Below are 26308 nucleotides of genomic sequence, written 5' to 3'. Positions count from 1 at the left end.
ATTTGGGTGGATTTAGAATCCCTTAGAATTAGAAATCCTTTATTATTCTTATATATTTCAATAAATATTTTATTTTTATAATAAGAGTCTCTTTAGCATCCTTGCACCTGGCCCTGAAGGGAAGTTCACATTTGAGCTTCACTTCACCACTGAAGATACTTTTGATTACATCTATCAAAAGTATCAAAATAATTTTGAACCAGTATTGGCATAGTTTTCCATCTATATTTTTATGTGCCTTGCCATCGCCATTTATTTTTATGCTATATAAACATATTTATGAATAAATATATAAGATAAAAATTGAATGTTAATAAGAGCAGCTAGTTTTAATTAGTCTTTTAAGGTTTGCAAAACACTTCCAAATATTATTTCATTTTATCCTCACAACTACCCTGGAAGGTAAGTGAGTAGTGAGTAAGGTAAATGAGAAGGTAAGTGAGACTATTACAAATGAGGAAAATAAAAGAGACAAAAGTTAAATGACTTGCCCAGGATCTCATGGTTACAAAGTATAGGAAACAAAATTTGAATTCAGATCTTCCTGACCTAAGATCTGACACTCTACCCTTTGTACCACCTGGCTACTTATTTAATAAATATAATGACAGAAATCAGCCCTAGACAAGAGCAGAAGAGATGTGAAACTATGGATATGAAATATTCAGCATATTATACTTTCAGACACGGATGATGTGTTGGTTGTTTTGGCTGAATTTCTTTTTTTCCTTTTAAAGTCTTTGTTCTAGGGGATAACTGGGTAAGGAAGGGGAAAGAAATAGATTTGGAAATTTCATCTGATGTGCAAACAAAAGATGTATATATAGAAGAAAGGTGTGTGTGTGTGCATATATATATACATATATATATGTATATATATATATACATATACATATAAGAGAGAGAGACAAACAGACAGGAATCTCTTAATTACTTTGTAGACAAAACAGTCCCCTTGAAGATCAGGGGAGAAACAGCCAAGTTCTGAAAGCTCAATACTAGAAAATACATAATAGTGAAAAGGGATTTTTTTCCCTACTAAAACTATAACACCATTTTACCCAGATGGTCCCTTAGCAAGTCTCTTTTTGAAGTACGAATATTTGCAAGGAAGAATCCTCAAAGCACTATTAACAGTCTTGGCCCTAGCACAAATGTAGGAGAGGAATCACACTCCATGACAGAAATTCAGCTAGTATTTTGCCAGAGCACTGAAACAAGAAAGAACACTCTGGTATTCCAGGAGTTTATCCACTGAAAAATATGTTAAAATCCTAGAGAAGCAGAGGAGGCTGCCACCAAAGTTACTGTGCCTTGTTAACTGATTGACAATATTAGCAACATGAAAACAGGTGATAAATCAGAGTCAATAAGGAGCTACATATTACTCTAATTAGATGAGCAGCTTATGACCTCAAGTAGATTTTTTATAACAAAACATTGGACTCTTAAAAATATAAGGCTAGAGAATACTGGGCATACACACCAAAGCAATCAGAGACAAAAAGAAAAGTCCCTCCTAGGCCAAAATATTTATAACAGCACTTTTCCTGGTAGTAAAAAACTGGAGCCAAGATGGTAGAACAAAGACAGGTAAGCCCAATTCTGTCCCAAATTCCCCCCAAACAATGTGAAAATAATACCTCAAAAAAAAAAAACTGGAAACAAAGTGGAAGTCCATTACCTGGAGGAAAGATTTAAAAAACTGTGGCATATTAATGTAATTAAATATTATTTCTTCTTAAGAAACACACATGAAAGGGCAGGCAAATAGCACTTTAGATAGAGTGCCAGGCCTGTGTTAGGAAGAATCTGGTTTCAAATGTGATCTTAGATACTTTCTAGCAGTTTGACTCTAGACAAACCTTAATTGCCTAGCCCTTACCAATTATTGGTAACCAATTGGTTCCGAGTATTGGAACCAATACTTAATATCAACTCTAAGACAGAAGGTAAGGGTTTGGGTTTTTTGTTGTTGTTTTGTTTTGTTTTGTTCTTAAAGAAAAGAACAGGAAAAATTCAGAAAATTTATTGCCTTATATGAACTGATGTAGAATAAAATAAGCAGAATTAAAACAGTGAAATACCCAATAGTCCCAATAATATAAATATTATTAAGTATTAAAAATATTTAAAGGCCTCAGATTTTAGATCAGTGCAATGACCCTTCTTGATTCTAGAGATTCGATAATCAAACCTATGCCCCTCCTTTCAGGAGGGAGAGGTGATATTCTATTGGTAGAGAATAAATCATAAATTAATTAGAAAGTTTACAAAAAATATAAAGTCTACAAAGGTAGAGAATAAATCATAAATTAAATATAAAGTTTACAAAGCACTTTTCCATATGTTTTCCCTAACTGAACTTTATTACACAGGAACCATCTCTTAAGGGAGTATTAAGAAGTGAACATGATATTGTTTTTTAAACATCAAAAATAAAAGTGCTAAAAAGTAAGACATGTAAAAACTGACTGCTGTTACTACTGTCTTCTGAGAAGAAAATATAAAGAATTCAATAAAAAAAACAACTCTACCAGAAAACTAAGTGGAATGAAGGAAAGAACAATGTCCTTTGAGAGTTTCAAGAAAAACAAAGATCTTCCTAGATTGGAAAAGGATGTCTTCTTTTACAAAACTCCCTGAAGATTCTAAATCCATTTTCCCAGCAATCACTGTTTCTTAATCTATGAATTTTTGTCAGACATCCTTTCCCACTGGTCCAGATAAAATCAACTATTTTAGAAAAAGTAAGTGTATCTCCACCTATAATTATAAGGAAAAGTAAAATGAATACTTGATAAAGAAATAGAAAGAATGAGGTCAGTGATGTATTGAATAACAGTAATAACCTGGTAGGGAACAACAAGTCTACCCTTTCTTGTTACAAAATGATTTGGAATTATCTCTTTTCCATGAAGTAAGGCACACAAAAGAAAGGTACAGAAGAAGGCCAAAAACTACCATTCCACCCTAATGTCCCCTGGCATATATAAATACCCAGTATGGGCACTGATTATCTATGGGATCATCTCCCTAAGCCTTAGTTTTCTCATCTATAAAATTAATAATATCTACATTATTTACTGGTACTAGATTTTTATGGGAATCACATTGATTTACAGAACCTCAGAACCTTAGAATTAGGAGGAATTTGAGAGTTAACTTAGTCTAACCAATCCTCAAATTAGTATCCTCTCAACAATATATTAGACTAGTAGTCAAAACCAGCCTGTACTCAAAGCTGGCCAGTGAGGAAGAATCCTTGCCTTCCAAGGCCATCTAGTCTATATACATACATACATACATACATACATACATATATATATATATATATATATATATATATATTGAACTTTAGATTACTCCACCCTACTTAGTCTAACAAAAACAGGAATGTCTACACCCCTACTTAAGGATTAAGGATTAAGTATTTAGGAGGATGGCCTGTGACAGACATGTGCTAGCAAATGACAAATCAGAAATAACTGACAGACCCCTGGGCTGTCCTAAGTCAAGCTTAAGCTACCATTGGTATATATGAGACACAGGAAAGTGATATTAAAATGTCTATATATTTCGCGTCACTTCCTCTCTCCGGTCTCTTTCTGTGGAGAGCTGGCTCTGGCTGGCAGCATGCTAGGCGTTCTGGCATCTTGGCTTGGCAGCAGCTATTGTCTGGTTTGGTGGTGAGTTTTCCTTGATACTATATTGGGAGAAGCTGAGTAGCCTAATTCAGGTGAGACATCTTAACTGAGCTCTCTTGGAGTTTAGGCTGATTCTTTTCTCCTTTACCTTCCAAACATTATCCTCTTAGAAAGCCTCTAATCTTCTTCAGAGACCTCGTTGTGGAGGTCTTTGAACTTCCCCTGGCACAGGCCAGGCAGAAGAAATCCTATACCCTCCTTCTCTCTCTTCTCTTTAATTCCTTTCCTCTATATTAATTAAAATCACCATAAATTTCCAGCTGACTTGGGTATTTTATTTGGGATTGCCTCTGGCGACCAAAATTAATTTAGATTTGTCACAACACTAAAATTATCCTTACTATATATTTAATATATATATATATATTATATATATATATATATATATATGTCTTTCTCAATGCATTCTAAGATCCCATAAGCCTTCAAATCTGGCCTCAGACACTTCTCAGCTGTGTGACCCAGGGCAAGTCACTTAACCCCCATTGCCTAGCCTTTACCACTCTTCTGCCTTAGAATCAATACACAGTACTGATTCTAAGATGAAAGGGAAGGGTTTCAAAAAAGATCCCATATGGCTATATCACATTGTTAACTCATATTCCATTTAAAATAATACAATAATACTTATTTAGTGCTTTAAGATTTGCAATATACTTTTGATATGTTAGATGATAACAGTAATAGTAGTGGTGGTGGTGGTTATAGGAGGAGGAGGAGAAGTGGTAGTAGTAATAATAGTAGTAGTAGTAGTAGTAGCAGTAGCAACAGTAGCAGCAGTAGCAGTAGCAGTAGCAGCAGCAGCAACAGCAGCAACAGCAGCAGCAGCAACAGCAGCAGCAGCAACAGCAGCAACAGCAGCAGCATTCATATAGTGCCTATTCTATACCAGGCATTATGCTAAGCACTTTATAATTCTTATGTCGTTTGTTCCTCACAACAACTCTGGAAAGTAAATGCTATTAGTATCACTATCTAACAGTTGAAGAAATTGAAGTAAAGAGGATAAGTGAAAAGTAAAAAGTGACTTGCCCAAGGTCACATAGCTAGTAATTATCTGAAGTTGGATTTCAACTCAGGTCTTCCTGACTCCAGGTCCAATGAGCCACAGTATCCTAAAATCCAGATCTTTTTAAAGATAAAATTCTTCTAGTCATGCCTTCCTTATCTTTTATTTTGTGAAGGTGATATTCTCTTTTAAACCCTTACCTTTTGTCTTAGACATACTGGTTCCAAGACAGAAGTGTGATAAGAGTTAGCTAATTGGGGTGAAGTAGTTGCCCTGGGTCACACAACCAGGAAGTATCTGAGGTCAAATTGGAACTCAGGATCTCCCATCTATCTACAGGTCTACCTCTCTATCCATTGAGCCACCTAGATGCTCCCAAAGGTGATTTTTTTAAAATCCAGCTATATAACTTTATATTTTCCCCATTAAAATTAATATTCATATTAGGTTTGGCCTCATGTCTTGCCTATAAAGATATTTTAATGTTTATATTTATATATTCATATATAAATGTGTTATATTTATTATAATACTCCCTTTTAGGGTATTAACTTTCCCACCCAAGTTTGATTAATTTGAAAAATTTGCAAGCATGTCATTTCTGCCTTTATCCTATTTGGATGATTAATGATTAAAATGTTAAAACCACAAAAGATCCTGGAACACTCTACAAGAAACCCTCTTCTAAAACAGCATCCAACTATTAATTACGATTCTTTGGTTCTTGCTATTCAACTAGTTCCAAATCTATGTAATTGCATTATCAGCTTGATGATGTTTTCCACAAGAAAAGCATTTTTAAATGCTTTGCCAAGTTCTAGATGAATTATATCTATTGCATTCCCCTGATCAACCAGGAGATTCCTATCTAGGATACTGTGATTGAGACCTTGCCCTAAGGGCACTGAAATTGAGAAGATGCTGTCAGCACTTAAACAACTTCAGAACTTAAAAATAATTAAATCTCCCCTTCCTCTCTACTCCATCCATACCAGAAATGAAAGCAAACCCCACCCCTCCACTACCACCATCACCACCAGTGGCATCTCTACATTCTAGGATCTCTTAGAGGTCTTCCTCCTCTTTCCCCAATTTTGATTGGTTATGTAAATCTGGTTCAGGTTTCATTTTTTGAAAACCCAGGAGACAGGGAGAGGTTGTAAAACTTACCCCAGGTGCAAAAAAAAAAAAATACTTGATATGGGTCCGTCTAACTGTTAAGTAAAAACCTGTCAAGAAAAAACAAATAAGGTTAGTCTGATGTGACCTATCCTTGATGAAGTCATTAAGATTTTCTTTCCTAAATGTTCTCTAGCCATTGAAGGTTGTAACTAGAATTCTGCCAGGATTGAAGTCAAGTTCACTGGTCTATACTTTGCTGTCTCCATTCTCCTCCCTTTTAGGTGGTGGTGATGGTGGTGGTAGATGGGGGCAGATTGCTTCTCTCACTTCTAGAGGCAATCCCAGCGGTTAACCAAGCTCTTGAGCTTCCTAGTATCCCATAGCAGTGGTAAGTGTGCCTGAAATGATCTACACACATGCTGGCATGTATTGATCTTGTTTTATAGACAGTGTTCTGAAGTGAAAATGTGGCTGGGCTTAGAGAAGGCAGATCAAGGTTCAAATCCCAGCCAGACCACTTACTAACTAAAGCACCTTGTACACAAATATAGCTGACACTTATAGAGCACTTTAGATTGTTGTTTTTTAACCTTTACCTTCTATCTTAGAATCAATACTGTATATTGGTTCCAAGGCAGAAGAGTGGTAAAGGCTAGGCAATGGGGGTCAAGTGACTTGCCCAGGGTCACACAGTTGGGAAGTGTCTGAGGTCACATTTGTTACCAGGATCTCCCATCTCTAGGTCTCGCTCTCAATCCACTGAGGTACCCAGCTTCTCCCCAGCACCTTAAGGTCTACAAAGCTCTTTCCAAATATTACCTCTTTTGGCCTTCTCAACAACCCTGAGAGTTGTTTTTTTATTATTATCCCCATTTTCAGAAGAGGAGACTTAGGAATATGGAAGGTAATGTAAACCTTAAAATTTCTTTGACTTATAAATGTTGGAAATTATGGGAAATTTCCAACATTTATAAGTCTAAGAAATTTTAAGGTTTATAGTAACTTGCCCAGGGTTATACCAATAATATATCTGAGACCAGATTTGAATTCATATTTTATTGACTCAAGGTCTAGGCCTCTCTCCAGTTGGCTACCTAGGTCCAATAGTAATAGTAGTACTACAACTAGTATTTATTATTATGAATAACTAATATTTATATAAGGCTATAAAGTTTATGAAACATTTTACAGGTATTATCTAATTTGGTCCTCACAACAATCTTGGGAAGCATGTATTATTATCATCTCCATTTTATAGATGTGGAAACAGAGGCAGAGAAGGGTTAATTGACTTTCCCAGGATCACACAGCTAATAATAATCCAAGGTCACATTAGAACTAAAGTCTTCCTGTCTCCGAGTCCAACACTCTAGTCACAAAGAATCACTTTAACTTTTCTAAGTCTCTTTATTTTCATCTATAAAATGAGGCAGTTGGGCTAAAACGTCTCTAAGATCCCTTCTAGCTCTAAATTGATGATTATGCTATTAAAAGCTGCTCATTTAATTGCACTGGCATGGGAGAATGCTGTTCCCTTAGCAAGGGACTTGTCTTGGGCCACCATGACCAAATCAGTTCAGTCTAGAGATGCTATTGGAGGGTATATCAAGAACCCTACAGACAAGGCAGTCCTCCTCCCCTCCCCTCTCCTCCTAGCTAAGAAACTCTCAGCATTGCCGTAGGGACACTGATGGCCCAGGCTACAGACTGTTTGTGAAATTGAAATCTCTGAGCAAGAGCTGCCTGCTGATGGAGAATGGCAAAAGTGTTGTCGTGAATCCCACCGTTTCTTCAAAATGACCGTCTCAGGTGGAGCAGGGGTAATGAGTGACCTTATTCAGCTGTCTGGGCACAGACCGGTAGGATGCCTGGCCCACTTTTAGGATAGGAAGAAAGCCTCTCTGTGTCTCAGCAAGGAAGCTTAGAAATGTCAGACACCTCAATGTACCCTTAGGTAGCAATTTTCAGCCAGGGGTTCTTTTATGTCAGGAACCCATTTGGCAGTCTAGTGACGACTATGGACCCCTTCTCAGAATAATGTTATTAAATGCATAAAATAAAAATACATAACCTTACAAAGGAAACCAATTATATTAAAAAAAACAGTTGCCAAATTTTTAAAAATAGATTCACAGACTCCAGATTAAGAATTCCTACTCTCTTCAATTGTTTGGTACATCTCATTTCTAGGAGTGATAGCTACTTGATACTCTCTGGCATCAAAACAAAACATAAACAAACATCCTGTCTTTGTCTCCAGAAAAGAGTCAAACATTGGATAGCTGTAGAAAAAGGCAAAGATCAAGCCTTCAGTTCAATTCAACAGCCCTCACTGTATGCCAAGCACTGTGCCAGGTGCTAGAAATACAGAGACAAAAGAATCGGTCCATGACCTCAAGGGACTAATGATCTACTAGGATACAACTTGTACAATAGACTTTAAAAATTAATACAAAGTCAGATCAGCTAGGTAGCGCAAGAATAGGAAGGACCTGGGTTCAACTGAATTCAATAGAATTGATACTAAGGTAGGAGGTAAGAATTTTTTAAAAATAATAATAACACAAGGTAACTTCTGGGAATTCAGTGGCACTACCCCCTGGGGGAAGTCAGAAAAGGGCTTTTCTAGGAAGAAGCTTGCATAAGGACACCTCTCTGATTAAGGGTTCACAATTTTATCACTGCTTTTCTTTTTTTTTTTAATTTACCTTCCATCTTAGAATCAATACTATGTATTGGGTCCAAGGCAGAAGAAGGGTAAGGGCTAGGCAATGGTGTCACACAGCCTGGAAATGTCTGAGGCCAGATTCAAACACAGGATCTTCCATCTCTAGACCTGGCTCTCAATCCACTGAGCCACCTTGCTGTCCCCATTACTTTTCAATATGCATAAAAGAAGGCATTTGATGTTCTATGTCCCAAAGCCTTGTAGGAGACACAGGAGATGACAGAATTGGAGGTAACCAAGAAACGAAAAATCAAAGCATTTATAACACAAAGACATAGCAATACCCTCTGGTGTAGGAAGGATCTCCTTGGCAGAACCACCTCCCTCTGGGACAAAGTCTCCTGATTGCTCTTTCCATATCTAGCTTCTCCCCTCACAAACTATCTTCCATTTCCACAAGATTGCCATTCTTAAAGCCCGGGTCTGCCTATGTCACTCCTTTCTCCTAACAAGTATAGACCCCTACCCTCATAGTCTTATGGGATGTGTGGTACAGAATTCTTCTCTATTCAGACAAAGATCTGTCCCCAAACCCTGTGACAGACTCCATGTGAAAGGCATTGCCCTGTGCCTTTGCCCACCAAAAAACAGACATGAGTGGGCAGAGAAGGTTGCTTTCATACAGGCAAGCCTACGTTATGCCCAATTAAGGTGACTGGTGTAAGGCATCTCCTTGTCCAGGATGGGGTGCTATGAGGAAATTCAGTATAACTTAAACAATAACTCTAAGCAGGATCTGAAATACAGTTTCATTATTTAGGGTCCCTCTGCTCTAAGCCTCTCCACTCCTCAATCCATCCTATCCTCAGCTGCCAAAGGAATGTTTCTTAAGCACAGATCTGACCATGTCACCACCCAACTCAACATGTTCCTTCTTATCTCCTGGATAGAATATAGGATAAACTGTAGATAATCTCAGAGTGAAGACACTAGCAAGGGGGAAAGAAAGTGTGAAGAATCAGGAAAGGCACTTTCCTGAAGGTGGGATTTTCATAGAGGTTTGAAAGAATCCAGGGAAGTCAGAAGGTAGAAAGATTAGGAGCCAGAGAATTCCAGGCAAGGGGGACAGCTAGTGAAAATGCCTAGAGTTGGGAAATGGAATAAAAGTCTTATGCAAGGAACAGCAAGGAGGTCAGGGTCACCAGATTGTAAGTTATATGGAAGAGAATATGATAAATAAACAAACAAACTGGAAGGGCAGGAATGAGCCAAGTTATAAAGGACTCTAAAAGCCAAACAGGATTTTATATATACCAAATTGTGATTCTAGAGCTGATTCTATAGGGGGTTGGCAAAATCAGCCATGCACTTTAGGAAGACTGATTGGACAGCTGAGTGCAGGCTGGCTGGAAGGGAGGGAGGGAGGGAAACTTACAGCAAGAAATCAACTATCAGGCTACTACAGTAATCTAGGTGTTAGGTGCTAAGGGTCTACACCAAGATGGTAGCAGTGCTAAAGAGAAAAAGGCTTATGCAAAAGAACCAACAGGACTTGAAAACAAATTGGTTATGGATGGTAATTCTAAATAAATGTTTGTTGACTGACTGATTTAGGCCCTCCCATTCTTGATCAAAGCTTGTTATGGGCTCTGAAGTTGAGAACTCAAACACCAGACCAAAGTACAAACAAGAGAGACCCAAGGGGAGAAAGATCCTGGCCTCTGATATTGTGGACAATAGCCACCCAGATTTCTCTCTCCATCTACATTCACAAGGGACCCTGTTCAACACCATATCCCATGAAGGCTGATTTGAACCAAGATAAGCCAGCCCCATCCTCACTAGATGGTTCTCTTCCATACCCTGGCATCACTCAGTACAATTACCATCAGCATCCACTTCATTTAGTTATTCCTTATGGCTCTAGAACAATGAGAATGTCCCAGAGTAATGTTCTGCAAGCTGGGAAAGGCACCATCATTTCCCTTTTCTATTTCTGTGCCCTCTCCACCCCTGGTCCCAGCTCAGGGTCCCATTTCCCCCATCCTGATAGTCTATTTAGTTTTCAGGACCTACGAGGAGGACAAGGTGCTGCCTGCACCAACTCAGAAAATGAGACTGATTAAGCAAAGTTCCACATGGCAAACATAGCCAATGAGTTTGAGATTTTTTTTCTTTCTTCCTCTTCTTAGTTTCTTTTTCAACATGATTAGTCTATTTAATATTTTATATGATATTATTTCCAGAAAACATGATACAGGAAAACTAGCTATCTAGGAACCACAAGGGGGAATGAGTCAGATAGAGCAGTGAAGCCTCCCATTGAAGTATCTCTATCCCTTGCCTTACCTTTCACAGGATAGGTGCTCCCCAACCCCTACTACCTCCTCCACACACATAAGACTAATGTTGCTGAAATGCAATTAAAGCCATTGATTTTCTAGTGCTGGCATTTACTGACTACCATACAGATGAGTCATCTATCTAATCACATGAAATAGGAAGAATTCTTTATTAATGAGCAATTATTTTCAGCAATAAACAGTATATACTGTTTTATCCTAATTTCTCCATGTACCAACCTTCCCTGGCCCAACCTCGCTTGCTCTACTTTCTTGAGAGATATAGAGATATAGATAGATAGATAGATAGATAGATAGATAGATAGATAGGTAGATAGATAGACAGACAGACAGATAAACATAGAGAGGAAGAAGGGAGTGAGAGAGAGAGAGAGAGAGACAGAGAGAGAGAGAGAGAGAGAGAGAGAGAGACAGAGAGAGAGAGAGAGAGACAGAGAGAGAGAGACAGAGACACAGACAGAGACAGAGACAGAGAGACAGAGAGAGAGAGACAGAGAGAGAGACAGAGAACACAGAATTTGGGGCCAGGTGGGCTTGTTCAAATCCAAACACTTTCTACTTGCTTGATCCTAGGCAAGTCATTTGACATCTCTCTGTTTTTGCTTTCTCATCTGTAAAATGGGGATAAAATTGCACCTATTACACAGGCTTATTGTGCAAATGAAAGGGACAAATGAAATATATATAAAGCAGTTTACAAAACTTAAAGCACTATATAAGTTATAGGTCTTTTTTTAAACTCCTGAGAAAAAGTTAATATATACTGCTCAGGTTCTTGTCTTAACTCCTGCCCAAACTATACATTTGACTCTTCCAGAATTCCTCTTCCATGACCCAAAAACTTCCTCATGTGGAAGCCTCAAGCCAGCCCTGGTATTCATAAATTGATTAGTTGGTCCTTCTCAAAACCTCCATTTTTCAAGGGATATGAATAGGCAGTTTTCAGATGAAGAAATCAAAACTACAATAATCACATGAAAAAGTGTTCTAAATCCCTCCTGATTAGAGAAATACAAATAAAAACAACTCTGAGGTACCACCTTACACCCAACAGATTGGCCAATATGGCAGCAAAGGAAAGTGATAAATGTTGGAGTGGATATGGCAAAATTGGGACATTAATGCATTGCTGGTGGAGTTGTGAATTGATCCAACCATTCTGATGAGCAATCTGGAATTATGCCCAAAGAGCTCTAAAAGACTGTCTGCCCTTTGATCCAGCCATAGCACTGCTGGGTTTGTACCCCAAAGAGATAATAAGGAAAAATAATTGTACAAAAATATTTATAGCTGCACTCTTTGTGGTGGCAAAAAAATTGGAAAATGAGGGGATGCCCTTCAATTGGGGAATGACTCAACAAATTGTGGTATCTGATGGTGATGGAATAATATTGTGCTGAAAGGAATAAGGAACTGGAGGAATTCTATATGAACTGGAACAACCTCCAGTTATTGATGCAGAGCAAAAGAAGCAGAACCAGGAGAACATTATACACAGAGACTGATACACTGTGGTACAATAGAATGTAATGGACTTCTCTACTAGCAGCAATGCAATGATCCAGAACAATTCTGAGGGACTTATGAGAAAGAACCATATCCACATCCAACGAAAGAACTGTGGGAGTCAAAATGCAGAAGAAAAAGATATACTTGATCACGTGGTTTAATGGGGATATGATTGGGGTTTTGGTTTTAAAAGATCACTCTATTGCAAACATGAATAACATGGAAATAGGTTTTGAACAATGACACATATATAACCCAGTGGAATTCCTTGTTAGTTCCAGGAAGGGAGAGGAAAGAGAGGAGGGAGAGAACGTGAATCATGTAATCATGGGAAAATATTCTAAATAAATAAATTAAAACAAAAAAAAACCTTCATTTTAAGGAGAGTGTCTAACCCAACCGTGTCTTCCTTCCCATCCAGATTACATTCCTCAGCCTCTTGGAATTTCTCTATAATAAACGTGCTTTATAACTTTATACCTTTATCCCTTCTCTGGCCCACCTCATCCCCCTTTCAGCTTCTTTTTATATGTTGTCTCCCCCATTAGGATATAAGCTTCTTAAGTCTGGGCAGGGATTCTCTTTCTGTATATATTAATATACAATCCAATAAACGTTTATTATGCTACTAATGCCAGGCACTCTGCTATATATTAAGGATACAATTAATAAAAAGAAAGAGTCCCTGCCCCCAACAAGCTTACAGTCTAAAGTAGGAGAAAAACAAAAAGAAGCAGGAAAGAGGCTGGACCAAGACACCAAAGGGCAGGGGCAGGGAGGAACCTCTTGCCATAGAACTGAAACCAGGCAGGGCAGAAGATAGAGAGAAGAATGAATATTTTCCAGCACTTGCACATTGTCAAACACTTAATAACTGCCTGCTAAATATGTCTTGATATGAGTGGGGAAAAAACATAAATCTTTTCTTGAAGATTCAATTATCATCATGAACATTATTTATTATGGAAGTGGCTTGGTATGGTGGAAAGAGGGCTGTGTTTAGTGTCAGAGAACCTGGGTTGAATCTTAACTATACTATTTCCTATTTTGCACTAAATCTATAATCTTATGATCTATGTAATTTGGGGTAAATCATTTTACTTCTCTGGTCCTCTCCATAAATTGTTAGCAGGAAAAGGAGGAAATGGATTAGATGGCTTCTAAAATCCCTTCCAGATCTAAACTGATGATCCCATGACATGCGTGACTCAGTGTGATAATGTACCAGGGTAGGAGTGAGGATGACTCTTCTTCCTGTGTTCAAATCTGGCCTCAGACACTAGTTGTATGACTCTGGGTAAATCATTTATCCCTATTTGCCTCAGTTTCCTCATCTATAAAATGACCTAGAGTAGGAAATGGCAAACCATTTCAATACCAAGAAAATTCCAAATGGGGTCATGAAGAGTCAAATTCAACTGAAATGACTAAACAATAAATGACATGCTGAAAATAGAAAATTCTCTGCCATGTACACTGCCTCCAGATTGATAAAACTATATTCCGGTTGGCATCCTTTATGTGTTGCCCAGATGCCTTTGAGGACTATCCAGGTGCAAAACTAGTATTTGTCTCCTTCCAAACATACACCTTCAAAATCCCAAAACTGAAGCTCTGGTTTCCAAAGTTATTCCATCCTCCTTCTCTCCATCACTGTCATCATCCACACTTTCCTACTCTCTGCTATTCTCACCTCATCCAGTTTCTCAACATGACTGTCACTGTCAATCTCCACCACTCTCCTCTTCTCTTACCCTCTATGTTTTACTTCTTTGTCTCAGATATGTCTTGCAACTTCTCTCATACTCATTTGGTAGCTTTGGTACTAAACAGGAGCCTTTTACTAAGGCTCTCAGTCATTGCATATTCCTTCTGTGAACTGATCAATCGCAGCACAAAAGAAGACTTGATCTTTTAGTTTTTGTATATTCTGCATATTTGTATTGTACATATTTTGTATATTTGTATTCAATCAAAGACTGCTTCTTCCCAGGAAAGAAGGGTTAAGATTGTTGAAGGATTTGTTTATCTACAGATCAAGAGTCATTCAAGAAACTTGAAGAGTAGTTTATGAGCAACCACATTTCTCCACACTTTCTTTTTTCTACTGTAATCAAATCATTTCTTTTTTCAAGTCTTTGCCTTCATAACCTGGCAAAAATTCGTAAGGCTAGATTCCTTAAAGTTCCTGGAAATTGCACTGTTAGAAAAAAAATTTAAAACAGTCTAATTTTTATAAATTACTAAGATTAATAAAATGATGAAAAAACTTTTAAATTTGATATATTTTATAAGCAAATTGACTTATACACACTTATTTTCCTAAACTAATAACTTTCCAGTTAAAAGTACAATTTTAAAAGATAAGCATTGCTAACATTCAACCTCCCCTCCAAAAGAATAATTTTTTTCCTATATACAAATAGGTTATGAAGGGAATTTCCCACCATGGTTTCAAAATTCAAAGATTTCCATCTATACCTACACAGCACATAGGTACTACTTTGCCCTTAATAAATCCCCAGGCATAGAATCAGGAAACATTAAAGTTAAAAAAGGCCTTGAGAGTTTTAATGATGGTGATGACTATGTTAATAAAAATATAAAATTCAAATAGAATGCTCAGGTAAAATCTACAGAAACTGAAGGTAGGAGGAAAATGTTTTCAAATATATGTGTGTAAATAACAAAAAGGCCTCTTTCTACAATCTAGGGACCCAGAAGGCAACTTTTATTATCACAGAATCTATTGCAGGCTTGACATCTGATCTGCATGCAAATTAAGCTAATACAGTCATAAAAAAAGAAAAACATGAGCCAGCGGATCTAGCCACAGGTTTGAAAGAGTGGTTATAAATGTTGCAAAGTAGGAAATTTTCCACAGGAAATTGTATATTAGAATATAAATAGTATATCACTTCACAGAAAAATCATGAAAAAGAGCCACAGAATTAGGTCATCTGAAGTCATTTTAATAGCACCTAAGCTGTGGGTGGCACCTGGATTTCTGGGTTCGATATGTTTGCAACTTGGTGAGAGGCAGTTAAATGAGTAAAGAAGGGCAAGTTGAAATTTTAGGGTCCTCGTCTAATTCACCATGACCTATGTAATACAGTATATGTGCTGTGACTATAAGTCTACACACAACTATATATATCTAGATAGTCTGTGTATATGTGTGTATATATGTGTGTATGTACACACATATATACATATATATATATAGATATATATATTCACAGGGTCATTTTAAACAGCTTCCTAAATAATCTCTGAATAATTTAAGCATAAAGAAAGAAAAGAAATTCACATTTTTATGGATAAGAAATATTCTGCCATAGGCTAAAGAGACATCCTTCTTATTGCTCTAAGAAGCCTTTCCTTGTTCCACCTGCTTAGTACATAGACTATCAGGCCATGAGTCACCTGTTTGCATTTCCATCAGCTGGGGTTTATAGAAGTAGGTGTGTCCTGGATATTGGGTTATACACAAGAATTATTGACCAACACCAGGTACCAGATAACCATCGTAAAGGAACCTAACCTAATTCTCTTGCATTCTGAAATGTGTCACTCAGTTTTCATACACACACACACACACACACACACAATGAAAGTCTACAGAGTTCAAGTGAGTCCTCATAATAATGAGGCATGGATTAAAAATGGGAAAGGCAAAAATATATTCTTACATTGTGATCTAAACCAAAGGTCCATGGCACTTGTTAATAATAGCATTTAATAGAGATAATTACTCATATGAATGACCAACACAGAAAAGGTAAGATTGTGGATATCAGGTGGATTACAGGAAGAAAGAAAGATAAAATGCTAAGTAATTACAGATGAACAAGAGTAGAAGCAAGAAAACAATAGAAAATGATAGATTTTGTTTGAATAAAGAAGCTGAATTAATGAAAGTGAATTAAGGTCATAAAATCATAAATCTAAGGCTGGCTCACTGTCCATCTTGTCTAACTGGTTCATCTTAAGGAAAATGAGGTCCAAAGAGATTAAGCAGTTCACCCAATGACACACTAATATTAAACATATCAGAGGTGGGATTTGAAAGAGATGCCATATTAAATCTGGTTTGGAAGATGGATGCTCTTGAACAAGAACTGGGAGAAAGGCCAATGTCCACCCTTTAGCACATACAAATGAAAGAAGGGAGGGAAAGATTATTTAAAGATATGGCACCTTTCCCACATCTAATAAAAAAGGTGGTGTCAGGAAGGGATCAACTACATTTCAGGAAAAGAAGATCAGGGCAGAAGTCACCAGGAAGCCAAATATTTAAAATTCATCTTTAGGAATATAAGATCGGAGACATTTATTTTAATACATATTCTGACAACATGGAATATACCCTCTAAAAAGAAAAAAAGGTACACACACAACAAAAAGTATAGAAACACACAGTCCTAATGCAGACTGAAACATGCCATTCTTCACTTTCTTTCCTCCATGAATTTTTCTCTAGTGTAAGTAATATGTGTCTTGCTTCACAATATGATGAACAGGGAAATAAGTATTATATGATAATATGTGTACAACATATATCATATTACCTGCCTTCGTGAACAGGGAGGAAAGGTGAGAGGAAGGAAGGAAAAAGAATGAGACATAGATTTTTTAACAGACCTAATACGATAATTTGTTTCTCTTGGATAAGAATATTTATTGTAATTTGTTACATATTTTTAATATATATTATATTGCAAGTTGTTATGTCATGTATAAAAATTTTAAAAATAAATGGCAACAAAAAGACATGGCAAAATGACATATGAATTCAGTAATACTTCTAAATGAAAATGAATTTTATTCATCACAACAGCATCCACAAATATTTTAAAAAGATAATACTATAAAATGTATTATTTATCTAGCCTATGGAAAGCATGTTTTATTGTTGTAAGTTGCATTGCTTATTTTACTCAATTTATTAAATTTTATTGTAGATTAAAATGACAAAAAAGGGACATATTTTGTGATAGTGACCTAAGAGAACAAGAAAGACATGAATTGAAGTTCTGCTTCTGACATATACAGTTTGTGTGACCATGATTAAGTTGGGACAGCTGGGTGGTTCAGTGAATGGAGTGCCAGTCTGGAATTGGGAGGTTCTGCATTCAAGTCTGGCCTCAGACACTTCCTTACTTGTGTGACCCTGGCAAGTCTAACCCCACTTACCTAGTCCTTGCCACTCTTCTGCCTTGGAAATGATATTTAGTATCAGTTCTAAGGATTAAAATAACAAATTAAGGGTAAGAATCACTGAATTTCTTATTGCTCTAGTGCTAACTCACTAAGAATGTAAACTGAAGAGAAGGGGCTGGCTGGTTGATAAACTTCTTAATCTAGAAGGTCCTCACATCAATCAAATCACACAATCTTCATAGATCCCAACCCTATTATTTAAATAATGTTTTAAGGATAACAAAGCACTTATATTACGTAGTAACCCCATTACAATAGATCAGCAATACTGTGATGTATTATCATCCCTATTTACAAATAACTAAACTGAGGCTTAAAAAGTCAGGAACTTGTTCATGGTCTCAAAACAAGGAAAAGCCAGATATGGGACTTGAACTCAGGTCTTTCTGATCCTATATCTTTAAGAATGTATAAAGAAAAGGTGCACAGATCAGAACTGAAAGTTCTTGAAACAAATCCTACCACTGACACTACTTGTTTGACCTTGGACAAGGAACAGGAAGGAAAATAAGTTGTTAACTTAAGAAATAATTGTACCTTGAACTGACTTTTACATTTTGAAACATACCCACTTTCAAAGTAGTTCCAAAAGTCATAATATTTAAAATATGATTTAAAATGTTAATATTGTTGGAGCAACTGAGTGGCTTAGGAGGTTAGAGAGCCAGGAAAAGTCAGGAGGTCCTCGGTTCAAATTTGATCTCAGACACTTCTTATGACCCTGGGAAAGTCATTTAACCTCAGTTGCCTAGTCCTTAAAGCTCCTTGGCCTTGGAACCAATACTTGTGTCAGTTCTAAGGCAGGAGGTAAGGATTTTTTTAAAAAAGGATGGAAGGGAGGAGAAATTTCCCAACAGAGCTACCCAATAGCAGAATGATGTCTACCTCAAGAGATAGTGACTGGCTTCTCTAAAGGTTTCTTTATAGAAGAAAAGAGAAGAAAAAAATATCGAAGAAAGGAAAATGTCTTCACAATTGGATGAGAAAGACGATTCATGAAGCCATGAATTTTAAATTTCTACTAAAGATCTTGTTCTTATTTTCTCAGTAAAAATCTGGCGATTGTAAAAAGAATTAATATGCATTTACTAGGGGCCATTCCTTTCTGCAAGAAGCAATGTGTAAACAAGGTACATCCAAGATTTAGACAGAATACACAGAAGAGAAGAGGCGCCTACAAGGTTCCAGAAAGGCCTTCTGTGGAAGGCAGGACTTGAACATAAAAAGGGAAATGAGGACTAAAGGTGAGAAGGCAGAGCGTTCCGTCTATGGGAGGATTGCCAGTGTTAAGACATGGAGATGAAGGGGAAGAGTTTTGCACAAGGAGTACCAAACAGACCAGTGGAGCTGGATCGGAGTCCAGGGAGGGATGCAAAGTAGAAGAGTCGAAGGTAAGAAGGTGCTGCATTGTGCAGGACTTCAAATGTTGTGAATCTTAAAAATTCTCAGACCCTACTTCATAAGATTTGGTCAAGACCATTCCCCATTTTAAATAATGAGGTACGTGATCAGGGATGTGAGAACTCTAGTCCACCCATACTTAAGCATACTTTAGGGGAAGATAAAGTTGTAAACTCTTTACTGAACAATGAAAAGTACTTAACCCATACTTATAGTAAGGTAAAAAACTTTAAGCTAAGTCTATTTTTTAGATCTAATACAAAAAGGTGCTAAGTACCTATGAAGGTCAGGCAACTTGCAAACTTGCAAGGGGCAAAGAGGTGTGAACTCACTCGGAAGTTTTTGTCTACCCAGAGAAGTTGAGAACTAAAGAAGGTGTGAATTAAGAATGGTCAGTCCTTTGGGAAAATGTCTACTGTGATTGGTAGATGTGAGAACTTAGGGGAAGTGACATAGGAGAAAATTCTCTTTTGAAGGAGCTCAAAAGAGGTCTTTGGGAGATTCAGTTTGCCAAAGCTGAATTGGAGAGAGGCAGCTTGCCAGAGCTGCCTTGAAGGACTTGGTGGCTGGCTGAAAATTCAGTTTGCCAAAGCTGAATTGGAGCTGAGACTAGTTGGAGTAGCTGGGTCTCTCTGAACACTAGAATCTTGCTTGGGGCAAATCTTGCGGTGAGTGGTGAGATTAAAGACTGACTGATCTCTCTTAGAGCTTGGGCCGAGGCTGGCCTGGGCTGGCCTACCCCTTTTCTCATTATTTCCTCTTACTCTCTCTTTCCCTTTCATTAATTCCTTAATTTGTATTAATTAAAATCTCCATAAAAACCCAGCTGATTTGGGTATATTTCACATTTGGGAATTTTTCCCTGGCGACCACTTTATATTTGATTTAACTCAAGACAATATCTTGAAACCATATTTCCGCGGTCACAGTTTAAGGCAACCACTCTTTTATCTGTAACAGTTTATGGCAAACACTACTTTAAATGTTACAATGTGAAACTGGGGAGCCTATCTTTGGTCCTGGGGTCAACAGGGAGCCCTGGAGTGGACTACATGTACTTTAAGGAAAATCTCTTGGGCAGCAGGAATAGGATACATTGGAGTAAGGAGAGGCAAGAGGCACAGAGACCAATTAGAAGGCTACTGCAATAATCCTGGCAAGAAGAGATGAGAGGCTGTGTGGATGGCAAGGAGGTAGGTACAGGAGATATTATGAAGACAAGATTTGTCACCATATTGATTATATGGAGTAAGTGCAAGTCAGGAGTTGAGGATAAATAATACAGAGGTTTTGAGTCTGGACCACTGGGAGGAAAGCGGGTACCCTTGATTATCATAGAGAAGCTGAGAAGTAGGACAGGTTTATGGGGAAAGAGAACAAGTTCTATTTTAAGTATATTGCATTTGAGGTGGCTCTGGAACATCCTGTTTGAAGTGTTCAAATGGAAATTGTCAGTATGGGGATGAAGTTCAGGAGAAAGACTAAGGCTGGATATAAAGACCTGAAAATCATCTATATAGAGATGCTCCACTGAATCCATGAAAGCTGATGAGATCACCCAGTGAGATGGCATAAGAGAAGGGAAGAAGGCCTAAAAGAGATCCTTGGGGGAAACCCACAGTTAAGAGTGATCTGGATAAAGAGCTAACAAGAGGCTGTGGAGTCATCATACAGGTAAGAGGAGAATCAAGTGTCACAAAAACCGAGAGAGAAGAGAGTATCCAAGAGGAGAAGGTGATTGATTAGTGGAATCAAATGCTGCACAGAAGTCATGAAGGAGGAGAGCTGGCAAAAACCATTCAATAAGTAAGAGTAACACAGAAAAGGCTGTATCTTATTCATGTTTAAAATTTCTATTAACAAAGAAAATCCCATGAAGATTACATTTAGAACTCACAAGCTCAATCTCAGATTATAAAGGCCTTTATTCTCCATTCCTGAGCTTATGGAACCATCAGTCCATGGAAAGGGAGAGGATCCAACTGGGTTATTCTACTTTTTGTTTTTAAAAATATTTGGGGGGGGGGAGGCAGTTAGGTGGCTCAGTGGATAGAGAGCTAGGCCTGGAGATGGGAAGTCCTGGATTCAAAAATGACCTCAGACACATCCTATTTGTGTGACCCTGGGCAAGTCACTTAACCCCCACTGTCTAGCCCTTACCACTTTTCTGACTTGGAACCAAAACTTAGTATCAATTTGGGGGAAAAAAAAAACACAACATATTTTAGCCCCCAGATACTTCCTAGCTATATGACCTGGGCAAGTCACTTAAACCCAATTGCCTAGCCCTTGCTGCTCTTTTGTCTTGGAATTTATACTAAGACAGAAGGTAAGGGTTTAAAATTAAAAAAAAAAAAACAGTTTTATTGATTTTTTTCATCAGCTACATTTTCCCCATGTCCATTCCCATTTATTCTTTATTTCCTTAAGGTTCCTTTATGACAAGGCACAAATATTTTATCAGCCTCACTTAAGTGAGTTCTGCAACCATAATAGTTAACACATTAATCATAAACTGAGCCAAAGTTGTTAGAGGCTTTTATTCCCTATTTATTCTATTGCTAAACCCTCCACTAAGATATATAAAACTCACCCCCAAGAAGTCTTTCCTTATGAACTTTGCCTCACTCTGTAGCTCAATTATTTTCCAAACCAAAATAACAGTTCCTCAAGGGTAGAGACAGCATCTATTATTTTTCAATATTCAATTTCTACTGTTTTCTAGCTCTGAACTCCCTGGGACCAGGAAGCCTCATCTGCTCCAGGGCCATTTTCCACTCTGATTCAATTGCTGTACTACTCTCCAAATCAAATCTCCAGACATCATCCTGAGAGAAGTTAAGACACTCAACCATTCATCTCTCAATTCCCTGAGCCCATGCATGCATGCCTCAGTGCAAGCTCCCCATTTCTACCTGGTAGTATGAGGACTGTAGTAAAATCAATACTATCATTTCCAAAAAGCACATGTCAACAAACTGCCCTAGCATTCCATTCACCACATCTATGACTTCCCAGACCAAAACACCCTCGTCTATCCCCTCTTCATCTATAACTGATATCTTTTATATTAGAATACAAGCCCTGTGAGAGCATGAACTGTTCCACTTTTGCATTTATGTTCCCAACAATTACCACATTGCTTGTGATATAGAAAGTACTTAATAACCCTTTTCTATTCATTTACTCATTCAATGTCCCTTGAACATCCATCATAAGGTTCCCAGTAGAGCAAAGTATTATTGCCTTATGACCTGTAAAATTACTTTTAAAACCTTTGTATTAATTTATTATTATATAAATAATAAAATATTAATGTATTTTGCTTTCCATCACCTTTATTTCCAAATAGATCCTTTCCCATTCCTTGCTCAACACTAAATAATGCCTTACAAGAAAGATTCAAAAAGTGAAGGGGGGGGGGCCAAAAACTTTAGCTGCTTTCTCTACCAGCCTCCCTCTTCCTTGGCTCTCTTCATTCTTTACTTAATCACTGGTTTTGTTGAGGAGTGATTCAGAAGGGGTCCTGGTGGCACTGTAACATCTATTCCTTTTTGACAGGGCAAAATTTCAGATTCAATTCACATTAAAAAGCACCTCCTACAATATACCTACCCCATTAGGAAGGGCAGGGCAAGACGTGATTAGTCAGAGAGGAAGAAGGAGGCCATTGCAGGTGTGTATGAAGTGAGAAGGGGGGAAAATGAGTAAAGGAAGGAAAAATTATGTTCATCTTAAGAATATCACCCCAGCATTCTAGAAACAACACATCTGGACAGGAGTGTATCTGGTAGGACAGTGGTAACATCCAGAGAACGCAACAAAGTAGGGAGAAGTGGGAAGGTACTCTCTATCTAGAAAGGCAGTGCCAAATTCAAAGACATCAAATGAGGGGGGAAAGAAGGGGTCTAGGCAAGTCTAGAGAGAAAAGCTCAGGCAGGAGGAAACATATATCTAGGCTGGCAAGAGGTCCAGAGAATCAGGCAGCAGGAAGAGCACAGCCTATACCTCTCCTGCCAAACATTCTCTTCCCTTGATTTTCATGATGTCATTCTTTTGGCTCCTTACCAAAGGCCTAACAGATCTTTCCCAATCTCCAATGTTGGCTCATTGTCCAGACCCCACCCTCCCTAACTGTGGTACATTTCAAGGATCTCCCTCAGGGTCTTATCTTCTCTTTCTACAATGTCAAGGTAGCCTTATCAGCTCCTTTTAGGTTCAATTTTCATTCCTTTGTAAATGCTTCCTAGATCTATACATCCATTCTTTCTCTCTTGACCCCATCATGCATTACTGTCTATTGGACATTTCAAACTGAATGTCCCATAGACATCTCAAACTCAATATGTCCAAAGCAAAATTCATTATCATTCTTCCAGCTCTTCTGAACTTTATTTCTATAAGGGGTACCACAATCCTTCTAGCCCTCTATGTTCACATCTAGAAGTCATTCTTAACCCTTCACTCTCCTTTCCTCCCATCTCCCCTGCCCCATTTATACAAGTTCTGAGTGACATGGAACTGGCAAGCCAAGTTGTAGTCTGAGCAGTGAGTGATTAGCATGTAGCAAAGAATCGAAGTAATGGACACAGGAACAAGCCACAAAAATTGACATTTGGTCCGGAGGTGAAAGTGAGCTAACTATAAACTCTCAGACCTGGACCAGAACTAGTCTGAGTCTAGGAAGTCCTCAAACCACAGATGTAAGCAAGAAGGCACGCTGGGATAGAGTCGGAGAATCAGAGGAAAGAAAACAGCGCCTGACAGAGAAGCACCATAAGAATCCCAGCTTGACTCAATGAAGTTTATAGAATAGTCAAGTATTGAAAAATAGAGTTGTCAGATAAAGTGGGTCCATTGAATGCTAGGATAAAGAATTTGGACTCAGTTTCAATGAGGGTTCTCTGAGTGGGAAGTAACAGAATGAAAGTAGTGTTTGAGGAAGGTTAGTCAAGCAGCCCTGCCTTGGTTAAAGTCCTGCTCCATCACTGCAGGGAAGCGACCTTGAATTCTCAAAGGTTTGCCAATTATTGTGGGTCCTATCAGGCTGGAAAAACTCCAAGCACAAGCCTAGCAATGAACTGTGTCTATTATCTAAGGATGACACTGGTTAAGTCTGGGAAGCTCGTTGACATTTTAACCATTCTTAAGCCACAATTCTGCAAAACCTACTGGCTATGTCATAAGAATTGTGGTCCAGATTTCAGCAGAGAAGGGTATTTATGCCAATGGAATTAAAAATCTTTGAAGTATTGATGTCAGTTGAACACAGTGTTCAATAGTTAATGAGGAGACCAATAGAAAACCAGTTTAGAGACTTGTAACAATCCAGATATGAGGTGATAAGAGACTTACTAGGGAGGTAGCAGTGAGAATAAAGAAGGGAGGAATTTGAGACATTTCATATAATCATAGACCATAGGATACTCAATTTGGATCTTGGGTATCTTCTATTTCAAGTTCTTCATTTTCCAGATGAGGTCACTGAGACTCAAAGAGATTTAAATGGCTTGTCCTAGATCACAGAGTGACCAGTTGGCAGAAGCAGAATTTTAAATCTAATCTTAAATTTCCAAATCCATTGTTCTTTTTCACTAGATCATGCTGCCTTCTTGGGGAGGAGTCAGTGATGAATTCAAGGTTCACGGCTTGACAATGTAAAGAAAAGTAGCTTCAGAGATAGAATGAGAAATCTGAAAGTTTGTCTCATTATAGAAATTAAAAGAAATCTGAAAGAAGAAGGCACTAGCAGTGAGAGCCTGGGGAAGGCCTCTTGCAGGAAGTGGGTTTTGAACTGAGCCCTGAAAGAGGTCAAGGAAACTGATAATCCATTCACTGACAAAATTTTATTTGCATAAATAATATCTGATGTTACGTTCTTTACATATATAACAATTAAAGATGTGCTCCTACTATCTTAAAAAAAAAACTATCATGGGATTTATTCCATTGGTGAATGTCCAAGTTAGGGTTTATTTGCCCTTCAGATCTTGGATCATCTTAGATAGAACTCAAATCTTTGTCCTCGCCATGATGCCACGTGGGCAAAGAACTTGCCTGGCAGAAGTGTTCTCTCAATAGCAGGCTGATCTTGGCCTTCTTTTTCCACTCCTCATATTTCTTCTGGATCTTCTTTGAATGCTTCTTATTTAAAATTTCTTCTTCCTCAGGAGTCCGGCAAATGGAGCAGAAGGACTGGTTAGTTGGGAGCTGTCCTTCCCATGGCTGGAGATGCAGCTTTCTTCCTCCTTCAAGACCAAGGGCAGTACTAGTGGGATGGGATGCTGTCCATGAGCACAAAGTATGCCATTCTTACAACATCATTGGTTGTAGGCTACATCAACAATCCTTGCTTTTCAAGTACAGTACCTCGAGCCCCAGAAATTACCCTCATTAGGCCTCTGGGCCAGAGACTTTTTGTTGCCTCCTCAGACTCCCATTGTGTGGATTGGTGGGGGCTGATCTTGTTGCTGGCAGGTGACTGGCCCAGTTCGAACTTGGGCTTCTTGGGGTAGGGTTTGCGCCTGACCCTGGTCTTGTGCTTATGCTGGTTGTCCCAAGAGATCGCCATAGTTGGCATGCACAGCAAAGAGCCCCCTAATAGCTTTTAAAGTAAATGAAATTAAGATGCAGCTAAGTTAACAAAATTGGAAAAGGGCTTTTTTTTTAAGTCTATATAGTCTTGAACTAATTGCCACAAAAACATTCTGTCATCTCTTAATCATTTCTATTAATCCTATTAAACCCTATGTATATATCCTATGAATTCTCCTATAATCAGGACTTCAGCATTTATTCTAGCTCATCATTACAATCTCATGAGAGAGAGAAAAAGACACAAGTAACTCTAATTTAATTTTTCTCAAGCCTCTTCCTTTGCACCTTCATTTAACTTAATATTAATTGGTAAAAGGGAAACTGTATTGAGTCACATGCCACCACCATACTCCAATTACTTAAAGCTGTGAGTTGGAGGGAGGAAGAGAAGGTTATCAAACTCTCAAGTCTTGACAATTATTAAGTCAGTTTGTTCTTTTCACAAAACTTCCTTAAGTTGGGTTTCTATCTCATCCTGTTCTTTCTGTTCAAGGAAGGAAGGAAGAAAACATTTATTAAGCACCTACTTATGATGCGCCAGTCACTGTGCTAAGTGGTTTACAAATAGTATCTCCTTTGATCCTCTCAACAACCCTGAGGAATAGATGCAATTACAATCCCCAATTTACAAGTGAGGAAACTAAGGCAGACAGAAGTTAAGTGACCCTCTCAGGATCACACAGCTAGGAAATATTGGAGGTCATCCTTG

General features: G+C 38.0%; 2 protein-coding genes across 3 annotated transcripts in view; both read right to left on the bottom strand.

Moving 5' to 3' along the window:
* The window catches only part of RAB27A (RAB27A, member RAS oncogene family), a 101449-nt gene that overhangs the window by 47987 nt on the left and 27154 nt on the right, over positions 1–26308 (bottom strand). Inside the window, exon 2 of one of the 2 annotated variants that reach the window (XM_007479716.3) lies at positions 5887–5945. The exons of the other annotated variant lie outside the window; for it this stretch is intronic. The gene's annotated coding sequence lies outside the window, so the exon portion shown is untranslated. The remainder of the gene's footprint in view (positions 1–5886; positions 5946–26308) is intronic. 2 annotated transcript variants of the gene reach the window in all.
* LOC130457115 (40S ribosomal protein S8-like) lies at positions 25003–25573 on the bottom strand. The gene is made up of 2 exons (XM_056815672.1): positions 25372–25573; positions 25003–25286 (listed from the first exon to the last, which is right to left on the bottom strand). The coding sequence occupies exons 1-2, from the start codon at positions 25571–25573 to the stop codon at positions 25003–25005; spliced, it is 486 nt and encodes a 161-aa protein (XP_056671650.1).

Source organism: Monodelphis domestica, chromosome 1 (genome assembly GCF_027887165.1).
Source record: "Monodelphis domestica isolate mMonDom1 chromosome 1, mMonDom1.pri, whole genome shotgun sequence".
NCBI classification, from domain to species: domain Eukaryota; kingdom Metazoa; phylum Chordata; class Mammalia; order Didelphimorphia; family Didelphidae; genus Monodelphis; species Monodelphis domestica.
This window is presented reverse-complemented; position numbering and strand designations above follow the sequence as displayed.